The following is a 12353-nucleotide window of genomic DNA, read 5'->3' on the forward strand; positions in this document are numbered from 1 at the left end:
TATGCTACTCTCTCCCCACCCCCACCCTCCTCTAGCTTATCTCTCCATGCTTCAGGCTCTCTGCCTTTATTCCTGATGAAGGGCTTTTACCCGAAACATCGATTTTGCCTGTCCTCGGATGCTACCTGAAATACTGTGCTCTTCCAGCACCACTGATCCAGAATCTGGTTTCCAGCATCTGCAGTCATTGTTTTTACCTTATTGGGTGGTAATGGTTTGGTGGTGGAGAAGACCCAGGATCTGCATGTCCTTGATGGAGTGGGAGGGGTTGGTGAAGTGTTCAGCCACAGGGCAGTGGGGTTGGGTGGTGCTGGCATCCCAGAAATGTTCTCTGAAATGATCCACAAGTAAGGAAACCTGTCTCCCCGATATAGAGGCGACCAAGTTGGATTCAACGCATAAAGTAGATGACATCGATGGAGGTACAGGTGAATTTTTGTCAGATGTGAAAGGATCCTCTGGGGCCTTGGGCGGAGGTGAGGGGAATGTGTGGATGCAGGTTTTGCACTTCCTGCATTGACAGGGGAGGTTGCTTGGTGTGTGGTGTTGACTGGTGGGTGCCCCTGGAGATAGAGCAGAGGATGTCTACGAACACCCTTGCTCTGCTCAGGGAGTGGTGAACAACAAAGGGAGAGGAATGTAGTATTTCCACTTCCAACTCTATTTTGATTCAGTCCCTGCCATCCCCTTCCCTTCTTTGGTCACCTAGCATTGCCCTTTGATGAGAAGGGCACTGCTTGTCGCTGGCCACTTACTTCCTGGTGGTGGATCACGAATAAAGATTGATGCGCTCATTGTTATTCACTGCATACACACAACATGGGTGCTGGGAATAAATAAACTCTACCGCTGTTTGGCAATAGTGTGGGGATTTATATTAAAAAAATTAAAATCTTATTTATAATCAGTCACAATCTCGTCATCTGTGGACTGACTCCAAGCTAGCTAGCCACAGCCAGTGTACTGTGGGGAAGAAATCAGTTGTCTTACATTTTTGATTTTTGTTTTTGTGTTTCTGGGTGTCTTTTCTTTTATTGGGCTGTATTCCGCTGCGCAAGCAGTCACCATCACCGCTGGTGTAGCCTGGGCCTCAATCCACTGCTGCTGCCTAGGACTGACTCCACTGCTACAGTCTAGGCCTGACACCACTGCTGCAGCCTGGGCCTGACTCCACTGCTACAGCCTAGGCCTGACTCCACTGCTACAACCTGGGTCTGACTCCACTGCTGCAGCCTGGGCCTGACCCCACTGCTGCAGCCTGGCTCTGACACCACTGCTGCAGAATGCACCTGATGCCACTGCAGATGCCTGGACCTGACACCACTGCTGCAGCCTGGCACTTACCCCACTGCTGTAGCCTGGCCTTCCTCAGTGCCATAGCCTGGGGTGACCCCACTGCTGCAACCAGGACTTGGAGTAAAATATTGTAAAAGGAAAATTATATCTGAACAGAAAACTCCCGGATGTCCCCAGAGATGAAGTACAAGGTTTCCTTGCCCATGACATTTTACAGGACTCCGTGACCACAAAGAGATATCCCTGGGCAGCTCAATCCCGATTCCACAGTGAGGTGGCTTCATTACTGGAGGCTCAGTCCCGGCACTGGGTTGGAACTTTATCAAGAATGATGGTGTCTGCTAACAGGCCTGTCACATAGGGTTCAGTGTTCATGGATATGGCAGGCTATTCTGTCTTTTGTCTGTGGGACAGTTCTCCCAACATTGGCAAAGGTCCTGATCTTTGTTTATGATGGATTTTCAGGATCAATCTCGGAGTTTCATTTGATACCAGTTAATTCAACGCGTTTGTACAATGAATTACAATTAATCGTTGTGGTCAGTTGGCACGTTAGATTCAGCCACATTGCTTTGTGTCTGGAGACAAACATAGGCCAGACCATATAAGACTTGCAGATGTCCTTCACAAAGACCATATTACATAGGAGCAGAAGTTTGGCCATCAGCCCATCAATACTGCTTAGCCATTCAATAATGGCTGATAGATTTTTCAACTTCACTTTCCTGTTTTCTCTCTGTAACCTTTGATCTTCTTGACAATTAAAAACTTACCTAGCTCTGTTTAAAATATACTCAGTGGCTGGCCTCCACAGTTTTCTGTGACAATGAATTCCACAGATTCACCACTCTCTGGCTGAAGTTGTTTCTCACTCTCTCAGTTCTGAAGGGTCTTCCCTTTACTCGAAGGCTGCGCCCTCAGGTCTCCTCTGCCCTGCCAATGGAATCATCTTTCAAACATCCACTTTCTCCAGGCCATTTAGTATTCTGGAAGTTTCAATTAGAAACCCCCTCGTCCTTCTAAACTGCGCCCCATTCTCGTGGACCGCTCCACAGCCAATACATTCTTCCTGAGTTATAGAGGCCAAAAGTCCTCACAGTATTGTAACTGTGGTCTGACCAGAGCCTCATAAACCCTCAGAAGTACACCCTTGTTTTAATATTCTCGTTCTCTCTGGGTAAATGACAACATTGTATTTGCATTCCCAACTACCAACTCAACCTGTTCGTTTACATAAGGAAAACATGGTCTAGAACTCTCAAATCCTTTGGCACTTCAGATTTCAGAATTTTCTCCCCATTTCGAAAATAGTTGGTGTCTCAATTCTTCCTACCAAAGTGCATGACATTCCCACGTTATATTCCATCTGTCACTTCTTTGCCCACGCTCCTAACCAGTCCCTCCGCCTATCTCTGTATCATCTACATACTCAGCCAGAATGCCCACAGTTCATCCATCTAGCCTGTTCATGGAGAAAGTGAGTCGTTGTGGTCCCAACACTGACCCCTGTGGAACACCACATGTCACCGGCTGCCATCCTGAGAAAGACCTTTTTATGCCCATTCTCTGCTTTCTGCCAGCCTGCCAATCGTCTATCCAGGCTGGTACCTTGCCTCGAAAACCATAGGCCCTTAACTTACTCAGACTGAAGGACATTATTCAGATAAGTTTACAAAAATCGTCAATGCTCATTACTATGCTGATGTATTTTTTAAAAAGAATAATGAGGGTTTGTTGAATTCAAATTTTTATCATCCAGGAATGTGGAACTTTGCTGCTGGAAAATTAGGCTGGAGATCTGGAATGTTACTTCCCCGACACAAACCTGTCAGACTGACTGATTGTAATTATGGAACATGGGCATAACATGGCTCTCATAACCCATACTCTTTAGTTAATATGTAACAAATTGATCAACGATTAGGATTTCTGTGAACATGATTATCAGTAACCAATATTATTTACTGCAAACTGAAGGTCATCTCCACTCTGAGAAATGGAGTTGGATATAAATGACTTTCTGTTCGCATAGTATTAATACAAAAATATTAATAAACCCTATTTTCTGTCGCAGTTTCAGAGCTTGGCTATTTACTGGATGTTTGCAAATTATCATTCTTTCATTTGACTTATTTTTCTCACCAACTGGTTTAGGGATGCATAGCATATTTACTCAGTGGTTAGCACTGCAGCCTCACAGCGCCAGGGATCTGGTACTGATCCCACACTCGGATGGTTGTCTGTGTGGAGTCTGGGTTTCCTCTGGATGCTCCAGTTTCCTCCCAGAGTTCAAAGGTGCGCTGGTCCGGAGGATTGATCATCTGTAATTACCCTATAATGTCCAGAGGTGAAGAAGGGCTTATGCCCGAAACGTCGACTCTCCTATTCCCTGGATGCTGCCTGACCTGCTGCGCTTTTCCAGCAACACATTTCCAGCTCTGATCTCCAGCATCTGCAGACCTCACTTTCTCCTGTCCAGAGGTGTGCAAGTTAGGTGGATTAGCTGTGGGAAATTCAGCGTTACGGGGATATAGCAAGGTGCTGGTCTGGGAGGGATGCATTTTGAAGATTTGGTATGGGCTAAATGGCCTGTAGGGATCACACAGTAGGGATTCAATTACACACCACCTGGGGAACGGTGAGACTTGAAGCCAGGCCTCTTAGCTTTAGGATAGGAACGTTAACACTGCACCACCTTTTTCTCTTGCATGTTATAAACACCACTTGGGAATTAATAGCAGCCACTGCAGCAGAATGTGCTGATTGTACAGAACCTCGAAACACAAAACGGATGATACTTAATCAATTCATTCCAAACCCCAGTGCAAAGGTTTCACTCCAAAACCTGACCTTACGGTTGGACTTTTGTTTTGTCTGATAAATGTTATCGCTGAAAGGCGACTCTTGTTACATGTTTTCCAATCTTTCCCATGCTTAATATTCCTCATTATCAGGAACAATGATGTTCAGCTGTTTGCTAAATACAACCTGAGTAAAGTCAAGTCACTACGTGTCTAAAAATAAAACTAATTAACGTGATGATAAAGATTATCTTCAGCCAGATCAGCCCAAGTGCTCCCTCCTGTAACTTTCTGACTAAGAGCTCGGTTTTAACATGCACATTCTTCTCAATCAAAACCTTTTCATCAAATGTTGGTCTCTTACCCAAAACACCAGTGAAAATGTCCCACCATTTTATAGTAAAACTTGACATTGAGCCTGAAGCAAATTGTTCTGTGTCTGTTGGTAGCATTAATCCTGAATCCTTAACTTTCAGCGACTGATCATTGTTTGTGTACTTATTAACTGAGTGTCAAAGGTCACAGATAACAAGAGACAAAAACTACTTTGCAGTTTAAATGAAGCAGCGTGCAAGAGAAAAATATGCACGAAACAACTGAAACTAATATGTTAGTTTATGAGATTAAGTTTCCTTTTAGGTAATTCTATCCCTTTTTATTAGCTTCCAACATTGAATATGTTCCACATTTGAACATGAGGACTGGAGCGAACTGTGTGTGAGACCAAGACTCTCGAAACAAACTCCTCTTGATCAATCTGTAATTTTACTTTGCCTTCTGTTTTTTTTTGTATACATATGCTTTTTGTGTTAAAGCAATTGGTTTGTTTAGAAGCAGGAACGGTCAGTTCTGCTGGTTTATATTCTCCACTAAGGACATGTTTCTGTTCGGCAAACAAACAAAAATTAGTCACAGCTGTAATTTCGTCACCATCTCTGCGATAATCACTGTTTCAAATCTTGTTATTTCAAAAATAAACGTTATTCCATATACACATACATAGTTACTAAAGCATTTTTTGGCATGTGAGGAAAGTAAAACAAATATTGGAGTTTGACTCTATCCAGTAAACAAATCAAAGACATCTCTTATTTATGTAAGAACATATTTACATATATTGAGGCACCCGGAGGGTCTGCTAACTAAACTGACCCCCATTTCCCTTCAGCTGAATGACCTCAGACAGTGGTCTTTCTCCACTGTGCCTTGGTGGTAGCTGCCACAAGCTTTAGTACATCCCCTCAGCATGTTGCCTGCACCTTGGACTGTGCCAGTCTACAACACTCGGATATGGTCAACTCCTATCTCTGAAATCTCCTGGATGCTGCCTGACCTGCTGCGCTTTTCCAGCAACACATTTCCAGCTCCTATCTCTGAAAGACCAACAAATTTCAGAAAGGCCAGAGAGCGTCTTTCACCGAGTTGACATTCCTCCCTGTGCAGTGGATGTTTGTCTCAGTGTGTATTCTAGAGAACGACCATTAGCTGTAGCTCACAGAGTCACACAACATCTTGACACAGAATTATAACTGAGTGGTCGTGTGTGAAATGAACTTCCAGAGGATTTAATGGACGCAGGTTCAGTTACAATGTTTGAAAGACATTTGGATAAGAACATGAATAAGAAATGTCTGGAAGGATATGGGCCAAGCCCAGACAGGGTGGGATGAGTTTAGTTTGGGAACATGATTGGCATGCAGTGGTTTGACTGAAGGGTCTGCTTCCGTTCTGTATGACCCGATGAACAGTTATTTATTAGGTTTGAATCCTATCAGCGTAAGTTTCAAAGACACCTATTTGAAATCAGAAGCAAGTCTCATCTCTGTTGGAACACATCAGCTGTTCAGAGCAGACAGGGTAATAAATACACAGGAGGAAGAGGGTGATTTTTGAGAATTGGAGACCCTAAGTGTTTGGTCACAATTATTAATGACTGAAAAATCCATGTTTCCAACTTTGCATGTATTCAGGGGAAAAGAATTCTCATCTCAATGGAGAGAAAAGGAGAAGAAGCTGTTAATTCAAACTTAGCTCATGGACAGGGAAAGACAATGTATCTTTATTTTGCCCAGTAGTAAAATGATGGTGTTAGGGAATAGATTGGAAGTTGTTCTGCTATGGATTTTGAAGGTTATAAACTGTTATGTTCAGGGTTTTAGAGAATGTTCACATTGCTTGCAATTAGCTACCATTTTAGTTTTTCAACCAAACCTGCCAATATCACGTGTACATATTTCCGTAAAAAATCATCCCTCACTTTGTTTTTTTTCATTGGGGCATCAAAGGAAGATGAGGCGACATGATAGAAGTTTACAACATTGGGAGAGAGATGGACTGAATGGACAGTCAGTCATTTAGCTACAAAAGAATTAATATGTGCACATTGTAAAACTAATCTGGCAGGGGGAGGGGTCCCATAATATTGACGAAATAGAGCCACATCATGTGACAGCAAAGGTCACAGGTCTGCGTGAATTCAGCGATGTTGTATGTCAAGAGACTGAGGCAACGCTGGGTCATCGTTACTTGAATGCAAGGAGTGCAGTAGATTAGACTGATGACATTGACACATGGAAATGTGCTGATGTTACCCTGACAAAAACATGGCTGTGGGAAGGGCTGTACTGCCAACTCAACATTCTGGGGTTAAGGGTCTTCAGGTGAGACAGAGGAGGGTGTAAAAATAGATGACGTTGTACCACAATTAACTAAGGTATCAATTACTGCAATAAGGAGAGATGATACCTTGGAAGGATCCTCAAACGAGGCTTTGTGGGTTGAACTTGATAATGTCAAGTAGCAGCCAGTTTACTGGGAATGTATTATAGACCCCTGAAGAGCTGGCAGATCATAGAGAAGCAAATATATAGACGGCTCACAGACGTGTGTGCAAAGCAAGAATCGGTAATTATACGGGGGAATTTCACCTTTCCCAACATGAAGGGCGATAGTCATAGAGTCAAAGGTTAGGGGAGTGGATTTCTTGAAATGCATGCAGGACAGTGTTTTTCTAACAATGCATAGAAGAGATGGTTCAGTGCTGTATCTAGTTCTGGGGATTAAAACCTGACAAGTGTCCGAAATAGCTAAGTGCAGGGGAGCATTTTAGCAAAAGCATCTACAACACGGTTCAAATTTTTTATGGACGAGGGAAAAGACGGTCACAGAGAAATGGCTTTGGATTGGGGAAAGGCAAATGTTATTAAAATAAAGCAGCTTCTAGCCTAAGTTGACTCAGTACATCTCCTTGTGGGTAACTCTACAGCAGGGCAGTGGTGGGCATTCAAACAGGAGCTGGGAGGGTACAGCTCCAAGTTGTACCTGAAAGGGACATGTAACAGCAATAAGTTCAGAGAATCCTGGATGTCCAGGACAATTCGGGACTGAATGAGAGAGAAGAGTAGGGCTCTTAGCAAATCCAAAGTGAGCAATTCAGCTATCGCCCCACAGGAAGACAGGATGTGCAGGAGGGAACTTGAGAAAGCTGTTAGAAGAACAACAAGGGGGCATGAGAAAGGACTTGCAAACAGGATTAGGGAGGGTCCTATGATGCTTTATAAAAACATTAAAGGGAAGAGGTTTACCAGGGAAAGAGTAGAGTCCGTTAGTGACTAAGGGACAGCCTGTGTGTAAGCAGCAGGATATTCCAAGGGTGTGAAATCAATGCTTCTCCTCAACTTCACTTTGGTAAAGAAGGACATAGGTATGGAATTCAGGAAAAGGGACTGAGGAACTTCCATAGTTTGACTGAGAGAATGGGAGAGTATGGCTCGAAACAGACAAGTTCCCTGGTCCGGGTGATTTCCATCCCAGGCCACTGTGGGAAGGGAGCCAGGAAACTGTAGGGTATCCCACATAAATTGTTACCTCCTCTCTGGCCACAGGGAATGTGCCAGAGAACTGGAGGACGGCTGCTGTGGTTCCACTTTTCAAGAAAGTAGAGATGAGCTCAGGAAATTACAAGTCTTGCATCACTGGTAGGGATATTATTGGAGACAATTTTGAAGAAGAGAATTAATACACAACTGGAAAGGCATGGGTTAATTAAGGATAGTCAGCATGGCTTTGTCAGTGGGAGGTCATGCCTCAATCTGTTTGATTTCATTCTTGAGTATCCATGAGCACCTGACTGACTTGGGGCAATTTTGTTTTCTGGGAAGAAGTGAGCACGGCAGATGTTGGAGATCAGAGTGGAAGAGTGTGGTGCTGGAAAGCACAGCTGGTAAGGCAACATCCGAGGAGCAGGAGAATTGGCGTTTCAAGCATGCTCTCTTCATCTGGAATGTGGGGAGAGCCCAAGGAGGGTGAGAGATAAATGGGAGAGGGTGGGGGAAAGGTAGCCAAGAATTGATAGGTCAATGGAGATGGGGGTGGAAGGTGATACGTCAGTGAGGAGGGTGGAGCAGATAGGTGGGAAGGAAGATGGACATGTGGGGCATGTCATGAAGGTGATAGTGAAGATTGGACCTGGGAAAAGGTGGGGGGAGGGGAAATGAGGAAACTGGTCAAATCCACATTGATCCCTGTGGTTGGAGGTTCCCAAGGCAGAGCATGAGGTGTTCTTTCTCCAGGCGTCAGGTAGTAAACGTTTGGTGGTAGAGGAGGCCCAGGACCGGCATTTCCTTGGCAGGGTTAGAGGGGGAGTTAAAGTGTATGGCCATGGGGCGGTGGTGTTTGTTTCGTGCGTGTTTCCCAGAGATATTCTCTGAAGCATTCTACAAGTAGATGTTCTGTCTCCCCAAGACAGAGGAGACCACATCAGGAGCAATGGATACAGTGGATAATTCTGTTTCCGAGTGTTCATTGGTTTTATTTCAGGAATGCCTACTCGGTAGGGCGGTCAGATAAATTGTATTCTCAGAATGTAACAATAATATCTTGCCATTAACCACAAAAAGAATAAATTAGGTTCTTGGGGACATAACCTCACTAGACAAGAGCAATGTAAGAAAATATAACAGCGGTGACATCCACCAGCCTGCCCCCAAACACTTTATTCCCAATGAGTTCCAGTGGGAAACAAAACAGGAACAAACATTTGGATAACTTAAAATCAGAAGTTGCTCAGAAAACCCTCATCAGGTCTGGCAGCATCTGTGGAGAGGGAACCTTATTGTCCAGTCCTAAAGAATGGTAACTGGACTCGAAACATTAACTTGGCTTTCTCTCTCCAGTCGCTGCTGGGTTTGTTCAGTGATTGCTGTTTTCATATTTATTTCAGCTCTCCAGCATCCACACTTTATTTCCTTTTAGTTGCAAATGCACAGTCATAGTTGGCACTCAGAGCCAAGAGAGGTATGATAGCAGACCAGGAATTATTGAGGTTACTAACAGACAAAAGACACTCATAATCCGATCCAGACGAGCAAGGGAACCAAAACTGAGAGACAATTTCCAAACAGAAACTACTTTGCATTTCTTTGGCTTTGAATGATTCTGAAAACCAGTCGCCACGGAGAGTTCAGCACCTTCTTCAGCTCCTCCCTGAACTTCCCGTGTGTTGCAGCATAAATAAATGTGTTTGGGCAGGAGCTCAAAAGTTTTAACATCATTCCCGTTTCCGTGGCGATATACCCAGATTTTGTTCGGTCCCCTCCATCGTAAATGCTGTTGACCATTCTAGTTGTTGCAAAACTAATCACCGCCGTCAGCCACAGCAGTAAGAAAGAGCCTGATACAGCAAAGAGGAACATGATGGATTTCTTTCGGTTCTCCATTTCTAGATCTCGATGATTCTCACTGTGGGTACCTCGGAGACTGATTGTCATAGAATTGAACAAGGCGATTAATGTAAAGGGAAGCCAGATGACCCACACAGTGTGAAACCAGGCAAATGCAGCCCCTGGGGGTGAGGAGAAAAAGGCTACACGTGTCTGACACCCCCACTGCAGCTTGTGAATTACTCGCTGATGTTCATAGGCAAATAAGAAGGGGATGTTCTTTAACATAATCACAACAAAGAGGGTTGTTATAACCAAAACCGCAGTTCTCTTGGTGCAATACCTCGCCTTAAACCTTTGCCAGCAGATCATTACAAATCGGTCAAATGTGAAAGAAACAGTAAACCAAATGGACACATCAATTGCGACAGGTGCTTTCTCCAGAAGTAACTTACAAATTGAAGTGAGTGAGAGGAATGAAAGCGGAAAGTTATAACTGATAACATGGTACAGCAGCACATTGTTGAACATGAGCAGTAGATCTGCTACTGCCATGGCCAACATATAGATGCAGATACACCTGGAAAGGCTGCAGTTTCCCCTGCAAAGAATCACAATTGTCAGGGTGTTTGCTGGAAGGAAAAAGAGAGGAGGGTTATAATGTCTCAAATCATTGCCAGGAAAGAAATGCATCATTTGACATTATCCAAAAAATGTCAATGAAAAAATTATTTGGAAACGCTTACCAGGAATCGCAATGGCCACCAGTGTTGGGTAATAAATGGCTCTTATCAGCAGAATAACTGGTTGTCCCATCTTCTGGTGGTTAAAGTATTCTCTCAGATTTGAAGCATCCAGCTGGTGCACAACTGAGGCAATAAATATAACCCTTTATTTATAGAAGCTTTGATTCTCCAGGCAGCCAATGATGAAATCATATTTAGCTTTAGCTACAAGCATTCAGTAAATAGAGTCGGCTCAGTTGTTTTGTACGTATCAGGTTAAAGAAAAATTGAGTTGCTATTAGTCAGTAAAAAGAAATAAAATGTTCAATGTGGAAATTATCCCATTGTGCTGCGCTGAAACATTTTCCTCCAGAAAGTGTGACAATCAGACATCAGGCTTCAATGTAATGTTTAGTTTCTCACAATCCGAGAACATAAAGTACAAACAAGGAATCAATAAGAAGTGGGATCCACTTAGACAAAATGACAAACTGAATAGCCAGGCCTACAAGCCGTCTGTGACTGATACAAAGTTGAGCGAAAGTCCAGTATATGTAACTGTTAACTAAATATGTTATTGATACAATTAGAGAGAAAACATTAGCATTCAGATCAAGATGTCCTATCATTTAGTTCGAGATGAGAGAGTGAAGGGGCGGTGTTGTTAGGAGCTTGGGCTGAGTGTCAGAGGTCATAGGGTTGACTGATGGAGGCCAGTGAGCCAAGAGCCTTCTTCACTGCGCTAACTGTGACTCCATTTTCAGAGAACAGTGCACCTGAATGCCATGATCCCTCTGTTCTACTACACACCTTTAGATCCTATCATTCACCATGATTTCTTACCTTGATTTGACTTTCCAAACCTCTCACTTATCCATATGAAATTCTATTTACCATTTCGCGGCCCACTTCCCCAGCTGATCAAGGTCCTGCTGCAATTCCTGATAACCTTCCTCATTGTACACAATACCACATATTTTAGTGTCATATGAAAACTTACCAATCAGCACAGCGCAGAAATAAACCCTTCCATCCAACTACTCTTTGACGACCAGATTTTCTGAACAAATCTCATCCCATTTACCAGCATTTGGCCCATAGTGCTCTTATCCATTTCTACTCATTTATCCATCAAGATGCCTTTTAAATGTTGTAATCGTACCAGCCTCCAGCAATTGTTTTGGCAGCTCATTCCATACACGCACTGCCCTCTTGGAAATAGATACAAAGAAATAATGATGACTGTGTGAAAAATATTATATGTCATGAGTGACTTTAATCTATTTATACAACAGGTACATACACGCAGACCGAGGTAGTTTAGGTCTGGCAGCATTGCTTGAGAAAATACAGAGTTCAACTCCATTTCTCTCCCCACAGGTACTGTCAGACCAGCTCAGTTTCCCCAGTAATTTCTGTCTTTGTTTGTGTCAGGTATCTATCATCTGCAGTTCTTTATTTTATCTTAAAGGAGATTTAAAAATAGTCCATCACCTGGTTGCAGGTCACTTTCACAGAACGACGCATTCTACAGCTAACCAGACAGCAGACAATATTAGATCTGCTAATGTTGCAATAACACAGGGTTATTCATGACCACAAAGTGGCGGCACCCCAAGGTAACAGTGGTCTTAACATAATTAGTTATCATTTCAGGTTTTTAGAGGGAAATGAGTGGATCTAAAGGTAGTGAATTCACTTTAAATGGGCCAACTGTGAGGACACCAGGATGAAGTGAATTTGAGAATTAGGTCATGCACGAGGTTAGTCCAGACATTGTGTCAGACAGTTGAGAAAATATTTCAGAATACACAGCACAAGTACAATTTAACAAGAGTAAAGTTTGCAATAGGATAATGCATGAAGTGAAC

The 12353-nt window shown here is 43.3% G+C and overlaps 1 protein-coding gene across 1 annotated transcript in view; it reads right to left on the reverse strand.

Annotated features, from left to right (window-relative positions):
* Positions 1 to 4556, reverse strand: part of LOC122544090 (NACHT, LRR and PYD domains-containing protein 9-like) — a 14202-nt gene extending 9646 nt beyond the window's left edge. The window contains exon 1 of the mRNA XM_043683113.1: positions 4462 to 4556. Within this exon, the coding sequence (XP_043539048.1) occupies positions 4462 to 4549 (88 nt within the window). The 5' untranslated portion in view covers positions 4550 to 4556. The remainder of the gene's footprint in view (positions 1 to 4461) is intronic.
* Positions 4557 to 12353: the final 7797 nt, after the last annotated feature.

This window comes from Chiloscyllium plagiosum, chromosome 46, assembly GCF_004010195.1.
Source record: "Chiloscyllium plagiosum isolate BGI_BamShark_2017 chromosome 46, ASM401019v2, whole genome shotgun sequence".
In the NCBI taxonomy this organism is placed as follows: domain Eukaryota; kingdom Metazoa; phylum Chordata; class Chondrichthyes; order Orectolobiformes; family Hemiscylliidae; genus Chiloscyllium; species Chiloscyllium plagiosum.